This window comes from Dipteris shenzhenensis, chromosome 14 (genome assembly GCF_047967505.1).
Source record: "Dipteris shenzhenensis isolate YYH24624 ecotype China chromosome 14, Dip_SZ_1.0, whole genome shotgun sequence".
Lineage (NCBI taxonomy): Eukaryota > Viridiplantae > Streptophyta > Polypodiopsida > Gleicheniales > Dipteridaceae > Dipteris > Dipteris shenzhenensis.
Genome location: NC_141609.1, coordinates 18,865,712 through 18,884,572, shown reverse-complemented (window position 1 = coordinate 18,884,572; position 18,861 = coordinate 18,865,712). Strand labels below are relative to the sequence as shown.

Below are 18,861 nucleotides of genomic sequence, written 5' to 3'. Positions count from 1 at the left end.
TGTTTCTTGGTTTAGCAAGAAGCACAGTACAGTTGCTACTTCTAGCTGTGAAGCTGAGTACGGAGCGGCTTTTTTTTTTTTCAAGAAAAGTACTTCATTAAGTATGAATAAAAACCGCAGAGCAAGCTCAAGTGCGGGAGTATCATGTCAAGCATGAGAAAAAACAGCTCAGAATGAGCAAACAAAAATCCCAGGTGGTGGTTCAAAATGCCACCTAATCCCTGAAGGAGAGTCAGATGAGAAAGGACAATCCTTCCAAACTCTGAGAAAAGCAACCCTCCTAGCACTAGCAGTCCTGGAGGTTCCCTATATGTTCGCCCAAATGGCCATCAAAGTGTGTATAGTATCTTGCCAAATACTGGCCATAGTCTGAGAAGGGTGAACGTGGGAGTCCTCCAAAGCCTCTGTACATTTGGCTCTCCAAATATGCCATGCTGTGATACTAGCCTGAATCTCCCAAGATGTGTCTACAGAAGCGTGGGGACCTCTGAATGGAGTAAGCAAAACATCCCGGAGGGAGCATGACTCCACAAGATGTCGTCGAACAAAGAAAGCTGTGTCCGTGTCATGTCCCTCAAAGAAAGCCTGTGGACCAGGAACATCAGTGATAGGACCTGAAGAAATGGGTTCCCCTCCTAATGAGCAGGTGGGGGGACTAGGGCAACCACATCTACGCCTGTAGGAATATCACCTACCTGTAGCTGAGAATGGTCCGAGGTGCCTTGTAGAGATGGCGGAGTATCAGCAACCCTCAGAGGCATCCAACGGGGTACTGATCGTACTGTGCGTGCTGAAGAAGAGGGTCCAAGTCTAGGGGCTGGTCTCAAAGGTCCTGGGCGAGGAGGGGCTCTAGTAGCGCGTGTAGAAGAAGTAGGACGAGAAGGCGGAATAAACCGTTTGGGCCTTTTCTTCTTCCTTGGGCAATCCCTGGCGAAGTGCCCAAGGGTCTTGCAAATCCTGCACTGATCCTGTCTCCCAGCAACCTCGACTCTCTGTCGAAAAAAGAAACCATCTGGTCACTGAAGCATGATGTGATTATTTGTAGTATCAGGGTCACAGACGATGACGCTGACTCGTGGCACCCCATCCAAGATGACAGCCTCTGCCGTTGAAGAGGGCATGCCAGGGGAGGGAGGGATCTCTGTGACCAACCCAAAAGTAGCTCCTATGGATGGTAAGAGTCGATGGTAGACCTGAGGAAGGCTGGGAAACCTGATGAAAAGTGAGGTAACCCTGCTATCTTCCTCTACTGGATCGAAACCCAAAGTGAAGGGTGTCAAAAAGATCCTCCTGGAGCTCAATGCCAAAGGACTAGCCATGAGTACTGAACCTGCTGACTCTGGAGAATCAAATACCACCTCGAAGAACCCTCATCCGAGCAGACGAACATCGGTGAGGTGCCCTGCGAGGTCTCCAGGTAAAGCCGAAAGCATCCAATCCCTAGCCTGTAGCCTAGAGGGGTGTGAGCCATGGATGCGAGCAAAGAGTAAGGTGTCGTACTCCTGCTCTGAGTATGTCTTGAGCTGCTGAAGCTCGTCTTTCAAAAGGTAACTGTTTTTGCGGCCAGTGGAAGCGGTCGCAGATTGGCTGAATGGAAACCCATTCGTCAATCAAGGTGGAATGGCCAACACAAACACGAAGATTCTCTGTCCGTCCGACAATCCTGCTGCCAGAGAGAGAAAATCTCTCTCTTGTTTCGTCAGGGGTTGAAGGGGGAGGGAGGTGGTGATGCAGAGGCTGAGAGAGGGGTAGAGGGAGGGGCAGGAGGTAGGGGCCGGGGAGGGGAAAGAGCCAAGGTAGGGGTAGCAGGGGGTAGAAGGAGTAGGGGGATAGAAAGGAGGGGCACCGAGGGGGTAGGGAGAGGAGGGGAGAGGGCAACGCGGTAGGGAGGGAGGGGCAAGTAGGGGGAGCGGGGTAGGGGGAGCAGGGGGTAAGGAGAGAGGAGCAGCGGGGGGTAGGGAGAGGCGGAGAAAGCAGCAAGGGGAGGGGAAGGGAGCGGGGTAGGGAGGGAGAGGTAGTGGGGTAGGGAGAGAAGTAGGGGTAGGGAAGGATAGGTAGTGGGGTAGGGAGGGAGAGGTAGCGGGGGTAGGGAGGGAAGGGAGCAGCAGGGTAGGGGGGGAACAGCGGCGGGAGAGGTAGAAGGGGGGACAGTAGCGGGAGAGGGAGGGAAGGGAGCGGGAGAGGGAGGGAAGGGAGTGGGAGAGGGGGCAGCAGCCTTGGAGGAGGGGCTGGCAGGGAGAGGAGGAGGGAGGGAGAAAGGGCTGGGAGGAAGGGGAGAGGGGTGCAGGATGGAGGGCAGCAGGGAGCAGCAGGATGGGGAGCTCAACAGCTCGAGGTAACACTAAGAGTGGCTTTTACAGCTACAGTGGAGTGTGTTTGGCTTCGAAAGCTACTTGCAGATCTTTGTGCATGTTAGACTGCTCCTACCGTCATCTTCACTGATAGTCAGAGTGCTTTGGCTGTTGCGCGGAATCCAGTTTTTTATGCTCGCACAAAGCACGTTGAGGTTCACTATCACTATGTCAGAGAGTAATTATCAGCAGGTGATATTGAGTTGTCTTATGTTCCCACTGAAGACAACTTGGCAGATCTTTTTACGAAGGCTCTACCTCGACCTAAGTTTGAGGCTTTTCGGCAAGCTTTAAACTTAGTACCTTTTGTAACTTGATTTGTTGTACTCTGTACAGTCATAGGTTGCTATATCCCTACAGGACGAACATGTGCAACCATGACACTCGATATTTAGGTATCCTGAGCCATGTCCAGGATACTTCAGTCCATACCATGGAGGGGGGTTTGTAGGCCATCTCATGGGCTATCCATAGATGCCACTTATATCTTAGTATGAGCCTTGTAGGCCTAGTTTTAGTCAGTTAGGACGATTGGTACGCAGTTAGCCCTAGGGTTTTGTTATGTTGGCTCTCCCTTCAGCCTCCACACTTCAGTTTTGTAGCACTCTATTATAGCATCTCGTTTTTCTCCTTTGTGCTTCAATTTTTGAGCCTCCATTGCTTCCAACACCCAACCTTGCCATGTCTCTTAAGCATACCGCTAGATGCCATGTCATCAACAATCTCGGCAATAGTCCTAGGCCAAAGACTGTAGAAATACTTGTTAACGTTTTGAGCTTCTTTAATCTCAGTCCTTAGAATACTCTCTAATACTGTGAAATTTATATTATGCATAATGTGTAGCAGTGCATTAGTAACTTAATTATCCTTGTTCTTTAAGCTTGAATTTCCATATGGAATTCTTGCATTAGGCCTATCCATCTAGCTTGGTGGTCAACCAAATCTGGCTGTTTACAAAAGTACTTTAGAGTAGCATGATCGGCATCCACATAAGACTCTACACCACATAGACAATGCCTTCACGATTTCAAATATATATACCTTCATAAGACTAGAATATATCCAATCTTACAAAATAATATTTTTTATAGAACAGGGAAAAAACCAAAACCACAATAAACAAAGGAAGGAAGGGAGTTTGTAAGTGAACTTGGACAAGTTCTTATTAAGAAAAGATATACTTATGTTCTCATCAATACCCAAGCATAAGCTCTTATCTCAGTTTTGAAAGGTTCAAAAATCTCTTGGGTAAACCCAATGCTTACTAAGCTCTAAAAATGCAACCAAACAATGTAAACTTTGATAGCACAAAGGAAGAAACAAAGCAAAAAATTAGAAGAAGAAATACAGAGAGACAGAGAGGGAGAGAGAGAAAAAGATATTCTTATGTTCTCATCAATAACCAAGCATAAGCTCTTATCTAGGTTTCGAAAGGTTTCGAAATCTCTTTGGTAAACCCAGTGCTTACTATGCTTTGAAAACACAACCAAACAACAAAAACTTTGATAGCACAAAGGAAGAAACAAAGCAAAAAATTAGAAGAAGAAATACACAGAGAGAGAGAGAGAGAGAGAGAGAGAGACACACACACACACACACACACAGAGACAAGAAAGAAAGAAAGTTTATTATAGTCTACGGAAGGCCGATGGGTCTATGAGACTGGTAGAAAACCTGATACAACAAGCAGAAAGGGTGGGGCTACTAAACGAGCACTATCACCCATGCTGAATGCTAAGTCCTAAGTAGTACATAGACTGGAAGGACTTCATGATCGTGTATCCTGAGTAAAAGCTCTCTAGGTCGAACCGCCTCATGTATGAAAGCAACGAGGCATCCCTTGTCTGAATACGAAAGGAGTTCGGAGAGGGGCCCAAAGTTGTGTCTAAAGAGACAATGATAGCGACCACGGATCTCGTAGTACACAGGGCATCTGAGTGCAAAGTGCTCCTCTGACTCAACCTCCTGCCAATCGCATAGCGTACGTAGGCGGCACTCCCTAGGCATCCCCTCAGCTCATTCACACTCAATATGGAATCAATGTGATGATACTCAAAACTGCCCAATGGAGATCCTCAATGAGTGCGGTAATTGAATCCGAGTATAATCTAGTGGGAGAATGAAGCCCTCCTCGGAGATGAGAAGGCAGTGATCTCTATAAAGCTGAGCTTTACTAGAAGCTCTCTTGGCTCCAACTAGGTCCTCAATGTGTGTAGCTATAAGAGATCCTCTCGAATGACCTGGTTCTCATGGTACCCAAGTGGGATACATGGAGCGTCTAAGCTGTACTGGAAGGGGGTAATCTATCCATGTGGAGCCCCACTCTCTTGAACCACCTACATGTTTGTGCATTGCTTGTCGAGAGGCAGAATTTGTGCATGCCACCTTTGTTGACGCTTCTCTTTCACACCCTCCCGATAGAGCGTCCACTTCCACAAGTGTGGGGGTCCTTTTCCCTATGGACTTTTCTCTCCTCCACTACTCCAATAGGTCTATTTCACACGAAGAAGGTGTTTCCACCACTAGGTCAAGTAACATTTTCCACTATGCTTACTCCTGTCAATGAGGATTGTTAGTTGGAATACTCAGGGCCTTGTTGTTTTCCTCATTATCGCCAAAGGCAGGTAATTCGTAATTCGTCCGGGTGTTACTGAGGGTCTTATTGACATCTTTATATTCAAGAATACAAGATGGGTAGTAAAGACTATTCAAATTTAGGTAAACTGCTTTCTGATCACAATTTCGGGTCTCGTTCCTTGGCCACTAGGGAAGGAACATGCATTTCTGTTCATTTCTCCCCCTTGTGGTTGGGGGGTAACAGGAGAGAAATGTCAGAATTTTAGATCAATGTCCTCTTGCCCCTTTCTTGTACTTATTTGTGGCGAAGCCATGAGCATCTTTTTGAGATCTTAGGAAAAAATTATTGGGATAAGGCTTTTCCCCTGAGGTAGGATGAGGAGATTTGGCGTGCTGATGACACTACTCCATGTCAACCCCTAGACTCTCACAGCTTTTAGGACAGCCTTGGATTTATTTTGTTTTGCAGGAGCAATTATTCATTGGAATAAATCCAATGGCTTCTTGTAGTAACGAGGACACCTCATATTGTGGGCTGAGTTTGAATTCAAAAAGGTCTTTTTGTCACATATCTAGGCTTCCAGTTCTAATTGGGTATCTCTCCTTTGCAACAGTTTACTCCTATGTTGGAGAGTATTAGAATTAAACTCCCCTCTTGAAGTTCAGCTAGACTTGACTCGCATCTAAAGTGGTAATTGTTAACAGGAACCTGTTGGCCACAACCTGGTTTATTTGTCCTAGTTGGTGCCACTCTAGGGAATGCATCACTCAGCTCGAAAGGCTAATAAGGAATTTCTTGTCAAGTGGGCTTGATGCAGAGTGGCTTCGGAGACCTTGATTCTCCCCACACAAGAAGGCAGCTGATTCATAATTCATCCAGGTGTTATTGAGGGCCTTATTGACATCTTTATTTCAAGAACACAAGTTGGGTAGTTAAAGCTATGCAAATTTAAGTAAACTGCTTTTCAGTCAAAATTTTTATTCTCGTCCCTTGGGCACTGGCAGAGGAACATGCATTGCCAGCTTCAATTCACCCCCCCTTGTGGTTGGACATGGCATATCAGAGGGGTCAAAGGAGAGAGATTTCAGATTTCCAGATCAATATCCTCTTTCCCCTTTCTTGTACTTATTCTTGGCTGAACCTGTAAGCATCTTTTTGAGATCTCAGGCAAACATTATTGGGCTAAGGCTTCCCCTGAGGTAGGATAAGGAGATCTCAACGAGAAGCTTGCTGATGGAACTAATCCAAAGGCTTCTGTTAGTAATGAGGACACCTCAGATTGCAGGCTCATTTAGGTTTCTTTTAGATTCACAAGGGTGTCTTTGTCTTGTATTTGGGCTGCCAGTTCTGCGCGGGTATCTCTCCTTTGCAATAGTTTGCTCCTATATTGGAGAGTATTAGAAAACTCCTCTCTTGAAGTCCAGCTAGACTTGACGTCACATCTAGGCTGGCCACAACATGATTTCTTTGTCCTTGTTGGTGCCACTCTAGGCAATGCATCACTCAGGTCAAAATGAAGATAAGGAACTTCTTGTGGAGTGGGCTTGATGCAAAGTGGCTTGGGAGACCTTCATTCTCCCCACACAAGAAGATGGCCTCAAGATTATTGATCAAGACTTACAGTGCAGTGCCTTTTGCCAAGACAAAAGCCTTGGAGATATTTCTTCATTCATAGCATGCAGTCCAGCTCTCCCTCTTTGGGGGGTGATTGGATGGATTGGATCAGGTGGATCCTTACCTAGGAAAATCTTAGGATTCCTTTCTCCTGTCTTATGGCTGCAATCTTGAAAGCTTGGGGCAGCTTCAAGGCTAATCTTTGAAGAATCCTTCGCTCTTCTTTGAAGACAATCTGTAATGTGGAATTACCTCATACTTGATCATCATGGCAAACCTCTTGGTACTTCTAGTTACATGGAGTGGTCCATATGAGAGATAGGTCCCGCACCAAGGGCTCTTGGAAGGATTTCAAAAACCTTCGGGATGATCCGAAGCCAGAGTTGGTAGTCACCTTGGAAGAATTGAAGAAATAATTGAGCTGAATAATGCATCCCTACCCTCGGACTAGGTTCTCATAGATGGAAAGCCATAGCATCGCTCTATATGGCTTGGGGTTTTTACGAGGTCAGGTATCCCACTCCATGTTATAAGGCTTCGACGAGGATGTCTTAATTTTCGATGTTCACTCTGGCGGCAGGTTACCTACATCCACGGATGAGGATATCCTTGTGGATGTTGTTTTTGAGCCTGTCAAGTTTTGGTTCTTGATGAGCAATGTTTCTTAAGGTCGATACCTAGACAAAACATATGTAAGTATATATTTATGTTTGTACTGGATCACTTTCACTTGGGTTTGGACGCGTCCTCATAAAGTATTTGCAATGGGGCACTGGGGGGTGGGAGTGGATTGATGCAGAGAAACATGAAAAGAGCTTTCCTTTCTTTTGCTACTTGGTTAACAACACTAGGAGGTTTTAGCTAAATATTAAGAGCTAGAAGCCCACCGAAGCTCCTCATTAGCAGAATTTTCAGATTTCTATAATCTTGCAGAAACTTTTTGAAAAAGACTCTAGAAGTCCCTTAAGAATACAAAAATCACTATTATCTTTTGGGTTTCTAATCATGGAGGGATTGCACTAAAACCTGTGGAGGTCCAAGTTTGGATCAGCCTACTTGCCCTCGCTGCCTTTTTGCTCAGGAGTCCATTTAGCATTTATGGGATTGCAAATAGGAGAAGTTAATCTAGATGAGGATTGCTACATTTTTTGAGTACTTTTATTCCCTCCCCCTTCTTCATGATCTAGGGCTGGGTGGCTTGGCAGTCTCTTTCGAGGCCTCAGATCCTTTATGAGATGCATAGCTCCTCTTGGTTTCTTTCGGTTCGACAACACTTAGTCAAGTCATGATCTCCGGATAATGTTTCCCATTCTCCTCATAGACCTACACATGCCTTAGTGGATACCTTTTGATAGATCTTAGTGAACATTTCAGCGTGGCACGTATGGAGATCCAGATGCACAAAGGCAATCGATGGCTCCTAGTTCCACCCTTCTCACACTTTGTAAGTATTTTGATAGGCATTGTACACACTCTGATGGCAATCTGGTTGAGCATGCAAGGATCTTCTCAAGCAGCTTTTATTAGAAGGACTATCTTCTGCAGGGAGTGGAGTGGCTCCCTTTTTTCTTGGAGCCCACTATAGGTTTGAGGTGGCATTGTCAGCTTCGGTTTCTCAGAGATATACACCGACAGAAGCATGATCTTCTACACTACTGCCCACAATGACAAGATATACATGGGAGTCAGCCATAGGAGAGAGATGAGGAGAGGCAATGGGGTACGAGGCTAAAGCTTGTAGCTATTCTCTTCAAATCACCTTTGAAACCACTCATATCCGTAAGACGGAGAGAGGAGCATGCACGACATATGTGGATACAAGTCCAGCGATCGGATGAATGACCAATCTTCATTGTGATGTGCTATTTTCCGCCAGATACGTCATCCTATGCATATGAGGTCACTACAAAGGGACACAACCCATATGAGAGGAGATATGATGACATCACGATGTTCTCCAGATAGGGAGATACCCTCCTTGGTGACTTCAATGCACTCACAATAGAGAGATAGGTGGGCTTGCTAGACTTCACATCTGATTCCCTTATAGTACTATAGCTAGATGTCGCAGAGCTTGGGATAGTGAGGCCCTCAACAGATGCACCACATGTGTGACAAGGTTTGGGCGACATCTATTGGAGTTGGGGGCTGTCCATGATTTGATTATATATAACGGCCTCTAGAGATGGCCATCATCAGGCAGGCTCACTTGTTTCCCACATAGCGAGGGGACAAGTACAATGGACTGTTTATGGGTCCCTTAGCCTTTGCTTTACTCATACACGACTTCATTGTGCCTCCTCCCCCACTTGGTGTTGACCACTCATACCTAGCCTTCTCCATCTCTAGTGCTATGCCAACCACACGCCACCCCATGCCCACTTGTGTCCAAATCCACTTTGATCGTGCTCTTGATCCAACCTACGTGAGCCATGTAGCTCAGGAGCTTCCTGCCCTACTTGGAGATGATGTAGACCTCGCCCATGCCTCGGCACCCTTGTATCAATGATGACCAGGAGATCATCTTGGCCGTCATGGCACTTTACGAGAGAGTGTGAGGCCTTTCATCCCATGACCAAGATCAATTTTGAAACTGATCTTGCATGGGGAATGAAAGGCTTAGCCTTTGCCTTTCATCTGGGCAGATCCACCAAATACACTTCAATTGAATGCCAGCCCGTCAGCAATGCTTAGCAATCTCAGCCTGGGAAAAACAGGCAATAGTTCAGAGATTTACCTATTCTCTGAAGCCAACTGCATGTGCTAAGCCACGGAGAGAAGTGATACTTTCTGTGATTATGTATCAAAGATAAAGATTACACCAATGAGTGCAACGGCAATCTTGAGTGGCCCTACTCAAACTTAAAACATAAGGTAGTGGGCTGATCACAAATAGTATCTTCTAATTGATACTCATGATGTAATTCGAAGCCTGATTCAACTTGGCTGCATGGAGATGAAGTCTCCAGTCTGTATCCTACGAGGAATCTTATATGCTCAATCCAAGATAAATCGATGACAACCACCAACAACCCTGATCCTCTGCCACTACACCACATTTCCTGAATCCCCCGAATCTTGGTGTCAGCAATGCAACTGACGCCCTAAAAACTGGCCTCTAATCTCTGATTCACTTGACAATACTACAAAGTGGTTTTCAGCAGGAAACATAGATGATAGTGCTAATTCTGCAATTATGTTCACAGAAGACAAGCATATAAAACAGACGGGTAGACAAGAAGGAAATTTCCTCCTTTTAATGCAAAAATGCTCATTGAAAGAACTCGTGATTCATAGTCTTGCCTGTGAAAGTCATGCCATCTGATACTCCTCTATGAAGATATTTCAAATAGAACAGTGAAATTCAACATTTCCAGCCAGCTCTTTCATCTGGAGAGTAATCTTTCAAAAAAAATTGGTCGAGTGACCATGCATAGGAAGATCTGCTCTAAGATAAGAAGCAGCTCTTGTTTCATCATGCAAAATGGTAGATCTTGGATCTCTTTTGGCCATTTTTATCTGACTTGAACATATACATCAAAGCATACTTTTCTAACACACTGAGCTGTTCAGAAGTATTGGTAAACCTGTCTACCTTAAAGCAAACCCATATTAACCGCATACACCCATATCAAAGCATACACAAAGTCTAATTTCTACTGCTTCATGTATAGATTCAAAATATTCTGTAGAACAGATGGAGATGAGTCCAAAAAAACTCAAGAAATGCTCCTATCAAGGCTATACAACTGGTAATCATGTACGCAGTTTACCTGTGCATTGAATCCGAAAACCACTTTTGAGGCTAGTCCATCCTTCATATCAAATATGCTGTTAGCTGATAGGCTATCCACAATACAGCCAACCTCTGTAGGGAGAAAGGAATACATATAGCCTGAACCAGCCAGAAAGATCCCCAAAATCTGGTCTGAAGAAAGGCAATCATCAAATAGGTAGATTGGCCCAAGTTGTCCATGAAAAGGAAGTGAAAATCTGCCTAACGAGAGGTCAGAAACACTCCCCTCAGATGCAGGAAGGGGAGAACTAGCACCAAGGGTGCACCTCGTTAATGGCTCAGGTACTTTCGGATACCTATGCATGCAGTACACACAGAAAAGGTAAATTTATAAAATCCGCCCATAGCAAAATGCAGACCACTCACACCCAAAAAGTACTTTCAAGAATTAAAATGCTTCCTTTTGTTGTATATACACTTCTTGTATGAAAGACACAAATGGAAGAATAATATATGATAACACTTGCAGTCTTGTATACCCATATGCCTGTTATAGCACGTCAACTGAAAACACAGTACACCTTTACATGCAGGGAGCTTAAGTTTTAGCCTGCCAAACCTATGCTATGACACTCAACTGCAATTTGTCTCTAATAATTTGCTTCATTTTGTTTTGTTTGACTGAAATAGAGATTCAAATTTACTACCAGAGCATGGGCAGTGCTTTGTATCATCTTTGCAAGCCAGGTTGAATGAAGCCCAGTTTACTCTTTTCACTACTGCTTTCCAGATTGGAACCCAGTTGGGCTCCCTTCACTTGACATTTGTCCATTCACCGAATTTTACGCACAGGATTACTCAATGACCTCTTTTACCACACTGGCCCAATAGCATTTATCTATGTAAACTCTGACATCGCCATATCATGCTGAAACTATCTGCCACATTTTTGTGATGGAACTGTGTCTCCTGTTTTCTACCATGTGTCTTACACATGGTGAACAATATTGAGCGCTCTCACTTGATATTCGATCGTTCATCCTATTTTTGGTCATTGGTAATCTGACTTTATCTCCCGCAGGGGCATTTCATCACTTGAGGTGTTACCAATTAGCCTCATAGGCTTCTTTGACCCTTTACTATAATACACACTTGCCCAGTAGCTCTCATCTACAGAAACAGCTTGATTGACCACTTTATGGTCAGTTTTCTTTGTATTCAGCCTCATCCACTTGCACCATTAGCAGGTACCCTCAGCTAATGATGTTCTTCCTGATGCATGCTCACTCACTCAATCAGTCTAACAGAGAATGGAGCAGCAACAGCTCCCCGTCTCACCCCTTGCTGTCCCAGCGCCAGCCTCCCCAACCTCCACGCTCCCTCCCCCACAATGCACATCTCTCCCCCTAGCTGCCCTCTCCACGCTGTCATCTGCCCGCCTCGCCCCCCCGCTATCCTTTCCCTGCCTCTCTCCCCCTTGCTGCCCACTTCCCACTGTCCATTCACTGCCTCTCCACCCCCGGCTGCCCTCTCCCCTCGCTGCCCTCTTCCCTCTGCTGTCCCCCACCTTGCTGCCTTCTACCCCCTGCTGCCCTCACCTACCCCACTCACTGAGGATCTCTCTTGGGCAGTTCCGGATCTCTTCTCATAGACTTCGTATCGAGAGTGGCAGAGCAAAGCAGTTACCCAGGGAGAGGCGCATATGCACACTATGTGACATGCAGGAGGTTGAGACAGAGGAGCATTTCATATTTAGATGTCCTGTTTACTATGAGATCCGAGGGCGTTTCTACTACCTCTTCAGAGACAGTGATGGGGTTTTGGCCTGTTCCTCTCCTACCCAAACCAGCGATGTTTGGCTGGTTTCATTCATGAGGTGCTCAGACACCGAGATAGGATACTCCGAGCACGGAGACAGGAGCAGACTTCTCCCCCGACTGATACCTCTCAGAGCTCTATCACGGAGTTCTTTCAACCATATCACATAGACCCCCACGAGGCAAGACCTCGACATGACTGTGACCCAGAGCCTGTGACCCGACAACTCAAACAAAGGGTTGACTCACAGATCATACTTGGGGACATCCCCTCCTTGTTTAGGGTCGGAGCCTGACCGACGGAGGTCACAGTGGCCCTAGTTAGATGCAGAGCTACGACCAGGAGGACTGCACCCTTGGGGGGGCGTCAGCGCTCTATTGCTGACCTCATGCCTCCACTTCCACAGCCTCATCCATCCTCATGTCCTACTGCTGATGATGATGATGATGATGATGGTTATGATGATGTCGACGATGATGCTGAGATTGATTGATTGATATATACAATCGAGATATGACTATGTTGTACTTAGGATTTAGTACCACCATTTTGCTTTTTTGCATTCTGCATTGGTATGGATGCTCGTTTAGTAGCTCCACTACCACAGCTCATTGTATCAGGTTTTTCACAATCTCATAGACCCATCGGTCTTCCGAAGACTTAAATAAACTTTCTTTCTTTTCTTTCTTTCTCCCCTCATTCCGCTGCCTACTCCTACCTTCCTCTCCTCACCCACTTCCCTTCCCTCTCTCGCAGCCCCTCATGCCATCCCTCCTCTCCTCTCCGCCCATCTCCTCCCCTCTTAGATCCTCCTCTCTCAGACATTTCCTTCCCCAAGCCCCTTCCCTTTTACTCTTAGTGAAAAATAGAGCTTAGCTTGAATCTTCCTTCCACCCTCATAGACAAATGGTCACCCATTCAGTCAATCCTCGCTCAGTTCCAACGGGCACAAGAACATGTACTTTCCCAAAAGACGAGTTTGTTCCAGCTTCAAAGGGATGTGAAGTTTAGCTCCACCACCCTCTTTGTACGCATTCATGGGTCCCAGCCTTCCAGATCACAGGCTAGGGACTAGATGCTTGTTGCCCACCCACGCCTCTCTAATATTCAATTATTGGAACAAGGTTTTTTTGGGTGCCCTTCAACTCTCCTAGAGCCACAATCACAATGCTCAAGGCTAGCCCCTTGGTGCTTAGTTCCAGGAAGATCTTCTTTAAGGCCTTCTCTTTAGGTTTCAACCCTGTAGAAGAGGACAAGCAGATAACTTCACTCTTCATCAGATTTTCCTCTAGATCACTTTGGATATTACTTCTGATTGAGGGACGTAAGATTGGTCTTCTTAACCTTTATGCCGCCAACAATAGAGAGAATTGTGCCTTGTTTGAAAGGAACTTCTCTGTTGGATCCAAAAAGCATACTCATGGAATATTGGAAGTGACTTCAACATGGTGGAGTTGCCCTCAGACAAAAAGAGGGAAAGAGAAGGTCGCATTCACTCACTTGAGAGAGAAGCATGGAATGCCTTCCTATTAAATTCAGTGGCAGAGATGCTTGAGCAGATGATGCATTTCACCCTTGTCCTGATTCACTCCTATTCACATAATTGAACAGGAGACTACAGATGCCCGTCCATGGTGCAGAAAATTGGTTTTATATTGATGATAAGGCCTTAGACTAAGGTGGCTCAATATGTATTTAACCAGGGCTTTCCATCTAGGATTACTTTCCGGTGGCTACGATGATTTAGGAGCTTTCCATTATGAATATTCATGTTCAAAAGTTTCATATAGAATTAAAAATTTTCAGTTTGCATTACTGCTTGTTACAACTGAAGGAGGACTATTACAATTCAAAGTATGTATACAAATTTAGAGCTAGACTAGTAGCATAGCTTCTCCAGTATGTTTCCCCAATAGTTGAGAGTGCAGAGCTAGACTAGTAGCAGAGGTTCTCTAGTCTGCTTCTCCAATAGTTCAGAGTACAGAAGCAGAAAGCTTAAGAAGAGATGACGACGAGGTGTTGGAGCGGACATTAGAGGAGCAAACGGTATAGGAAGAGCTGCATTTGAGACACCACCCTGCCAGTATCCAGATTCCAAATTGTCGAGAATTAGTTGATCATAGCATCCAATACCACATTGGAGCTATGACTACCAAATTGGAGTGCGTGTCTAAGGTTCTAGTCATGTGCTAGGCTTGAGACCCATATAGGTGCTATGTGGCAAGTAATTGTAAGTACCTCGTTTCATGTGAGACACTTGGAGGTGGTATGCTAAGTGAAGGACAAGAGGACTTCTCCATTTGCCTATTTAAGGTCTTGTACATGAGTGTGTGGGACGTCTACGTGACTTGTATTCTCTTTGTGAAGAAAAGAAACTATGTGTTCCTTTGTGATATCTTGTCTCTGATCTTCATTCAGTTTTAGCATGGTCCTCTCAAAGTTTTAACATGGTATCAGAGCATCTTTTTCCTAGATCAAGGACTAGGCTAAGAGAGAGAGAGAAAGAAAGAAAGAAAGAAAGTTTATTAAAGTCTTCGGGAGACCGTGAAGGTCTATGAGACTAAAGATAACTGATACAATGAGCATAACGGTGGCGGTCTCAAAACAAGCCAGCCAACCGTTTCTACAAAAAAGAGGTTATGAAGGACGGTGTGTCTAGTCCTGATACAAAAAATATGTGTCAACCTCCAGATGATACAAAAAAGAAGGGGGGGGCACCAAAAATGGGGCAGAGGGGGGAGATACAATATATATGTGCAGGTGGTGATCGTCAGAGACCAATCATAGAGGGGCCGTCAAATGAGAGGCCGGGAAAAACCTTGCGATAGATGATTGGCCTCTGACGTCACGCGGCCTAGTCGAGCTCGGTCGTCGGGGGCGGCGGGTGGCCCTGTGGATGAGGGCAACGGTAACCCCGGTGGGGCGGGCAGAGAGCAGAGACGAGATGTCATGGACCCGGATGTGTGAGTCTGTCCGCTGGCGCAGCTGTCGTGGCTCTGGCTCTCGCTCACGTCCGCGTCGTCGGCTAGACTGAGGAGAGGTATCCTGTGACTGGAAGAAATCAGTGTCCTCATGCTGTGTGTGCTGCGCGTGTCGCCGTGCTCGGAGAGAGGTATCTCGGTGGCGAGTCATCTCATGTAAGAAAGCAGCTAGGCATCGCTGATCCGGGAACTGCAGCATGTGTGGGAGAGAGAGAGAGAGAGAGAGAGAGAGAGAGAGAGAGAGAGAGAGAGTCTATGTGAAGACCGGAAACTCCGCACAAATTTGGAAGGTATGCACTTTTTCATGGTTCAAAATACTCCCTTGGTTCACCCTTCTACTGTACATTTGATATAGTTTCAAGGGCCAAAAGTTTTCTGGTTTATAGAGGTGGATGCTCAGGAGTGGGTCGAAATCTCGCTTTGTCTCTTTCGTCTATGACTTTTAAAGGATCTCAAACATGAAAGCTCGTTCTCTCTAGAAGCAAAGATTTTTAAGCACCTGGATGCTCATGAGCTTAGGGTGGTTTTTCTCATGGCTAGAAGATTCTTAGTGTGAACAAATGTTCCTTCTCCTAATACTGCTATAAGCTATTCTTGAAGCTCTGAGAAGAGGTGCATCATCTTTGTGAAGAACTGCAATCAAAGGGTGCTTTCTACAACTAGGGAACTTTCTTTCTCGTATAAATTGCTGGACTAGTTCATATTTGGCTTGGGTCCTTGCTCTGTGTGACGCGACAACGACAAAAACAATACCTCAGTGATTCCTATGGGTATTGTTGCACCTTAGTGGCATTATTGTTGCAACTAAGTGAATCATGATCAAATCCTAACAAGCTGATGTTTCTCTACTCATAAAGCTGCCTATATCATAGTGAAATCCAAAATCTGTTTTTGATTGAAAAACGTATATAACTTATCCGTGTCTGCGCTACGATTACTTCCTCCACTCTGATCAATTGTTTGTAAAGTTTAAGTGCGCTACAAGCAGGGGAATGGACAGATCTATAGTATTGTTTAGAGGACAGGATGAAGAAACTGGTGTGGTGCAGTAGAACGATTGAGGCTTTTAACGAAGAGCAGATTCCGGCAGATATTTCCAGCCTGAACCTTCAGATTTCAACTTTGAAGGCCTGCATATTGGCAACCTTCTTTCTTTTCCTTCATGATACCATTTCGGAACGTTGGCAGCCCCTTGCTCTTGTACCTACAATCTGGGAAAAGTAATTTCCCGTTAATGTTCAATGTTCATGACCTGCAACTTAGCTGTTCTCTTCTCTGTGGAAATACCTTCCAAATTGGCAGATTACTGTTCATGTTGAATACCTCATGTTTATGAGACATGTGTATTGTATTTTGTTCCAACTCCATTTCTACTCAAGATTTCTATTGCTGGGTAGTGCTTTCGACGTGGAGAACACCTACGAGACATCCGTGACAATTGTGCAGCTTGACAACTATGTGATGCCTATCAGTGGCTCTATTCAGCTCTAATCTATGTCAACGCTACCAATGGACTGGAGAATAGATTCAAATTGAGAACCATATGTTTGTACGAGCAAGACTTCAACTGATCAGTTTCTTTATGAGATGTGGTGATCTTGTGAATCTCCAAAACAAATAGAAATCGGCTCACCTCAATGGGCAATTTGTTCTTGGTAAGTTCAGAATTACACATTCTCTTTACCTAGGCAGCACTGTATTCTTGGTGAGTCTTAGTGGTTCCTTAGGGTCAAGCACCTAAGTGGAGTGGGTGTCTAAGGTTCTAGTCATGTGCTAGGCTGTGACACATCTGGGTACTATGCGGCAAGTAATTGTAAGTACCTCCTTGCATGTGACACTTGGAGTCAGTCAAGGTCAAGTGGAATTCTCCATTTGCCTATTTAGGTCTTGTACATGAGTGTGTGAGACATCTATGTGACTTCTATTCTCTTTGTGAAGAATAATAACTATGTGTTGCTTTGTGATATCGTGTCTCTGATCTTCATTCAGTTTTAGCTTGGTCCGCTTAAAGTTTTAACACAAATGCTTTGTATGTAGAAGAGGACCTCACAGAGAATGTATTACAGATTTGGTGGTGGGTGTCTCGTGCATGGTGGAGTGCCATCTTCACGTGTGGCAAGAGCAATTTCTATCATACCATTGCTAGTACTAGAAGACCTGAGATTCTCAAAACGAGATTGGCCTCCAACAACAGTTAGCAGCCTTATAGAGGGAATAGCAGAAACGCCTGCAAACGCTTGCGTTCAGGAGCACCTTGCTGCAGCAAGAGCCCATCAACAGGTTTTGTTGGAGCAAAGAGCGGTGTATGTCTTCATGCACGGGAGTCTTTTCGAATTCAGAGTCAATAAACACTTCTTCTCAGTGTTGGCCCGAGACATGATAGAGAAAATATTAAAAATTATTGCCTCTAACAGGGTTTTACACTTAGATCCTAATGTTGTCTCACGTATAGCTACTAATCTTTGGCTTTCCTTCTTTTAGCACATCTTGACAAGGCAATGGAAGCAAAAAAGAGATGCTAATATAACAAAACCCTAGGACAAGGTGTCCTAGGTGGACTAAGTGTCCTAACTGGTACATGTACTAACTGTACCAAGTGTCCTAACTGCCTATAACTAGGCCTACAAGGCACATACCAAGGAATGAGTGGCACTTATGGATAGCCCATAGAATGGCCTACAATAGCCTTTCTTTCTTTCTTTCTTTCTTTCTTTCTTTCTGTCCATCTAGCTCCTGTCCAGACTTTGCCTTAGACTCTCTTGTAAAGTGCCATGACAGCCCAAATGATCTCCTGGTCATACATGTACTAACTATACCAAGTGTCCTAACTGCCTATAACTAGGCCTACAAGGCACATACCAAGGAATGAGTGGCACCTATGGATAGCCCATAGAATGGCCTACAATAGCCTTTCTTTCTTTCTTTCTTTCTTTCTTTCTATCCATCTAGCTCCTATCCAGATTGTGCCTTAGACTCTCTTGCAAAGTGCCATGACAGCCCAAATGATCTCCTGGTCATAAACCAGCTCCTACAATCATTTAATGAGGCGGGCCCTTGGTACCGTATCAAAGGCTTTGCGAAAATCCACAAAGCAACAATAGACCCTTTGCTTCCATGCCCTTGCCTCCTCGATGATACACTTGAGTGTGAGTATGTGATCCATGGTCACGTGGTCACGTCGAAACCCGGCCTGCCCCTCTGCTCTAAGCCCCTACATCTCTGCAAATCGATTGACCTCGATATCAAGTACTAATACGTAGATCTTGGACATGACATGCCCAATCATGATAATCATGTAGTGCTCCGGGTTCATGGGATCCCCTTTCTTGTGAAAAGGTGAAATGGTGTTAATGGCTTAGGTGCGTGGAAAGCCAAGACAAACAGCTTCACTGAGATCAGGGCTAGGATATCAATCCCATATGCAATGAATTCAATGCATAAACCCTCATGATCTTTCGCACGAGGGTTTATGCCTCCTCAATGATACACTTGAGTGTGAGTATGTGATCCATGGTCACGTGGTCACGTCAAAACCCAGCCTGCCCCTCTACTCTAAGCCCCTACATCTCTGCGAATTGATTGACCTCGCTATCAAGTAGTGATACATAGATCTTGGACATGACATGCCCAATCATGATAATCATGTAGTGCTCCAGGTTCATGGGATCCCCTTTCTTGTGAAAACGTGAAATGGTGTTAATGTGAGCCTTGAGCTCCCGCGCCATCATTGCCTCCTCCTTCGTCTCCTTGCACCTCAGCTCCCCTGGCCTCTCCTCCTCACCT

At 45.2% G+C, this 18,861-nt stretch overlaps 1 protein-coding gene across 2 annotated transcripts in view; it reads right to left on the bottom strand.

Moving 5' to 3' along the window:
- The window catches only part of LOC147894296 (binding protein), a 254,131-nt gene that overhangs the window by 91,246 nt on the left and 144,024 nt on the right, over nucleotides 1-18,861 (bottom strand). For both annotated transcript variants that reach the window (XM_087384649.1, XM_087384650.1), the window contains exon 20: nucleotides 10,317-10,635. In XM_087384649.1, coding sequence (XP_087240775.1) covers nucleotides 10,317-10,635 — 319 coding nt within the window. The remainder of the gene's footprint in view (nucleotides 1-10,316; nucleotides 10,636-18,861) is intronic.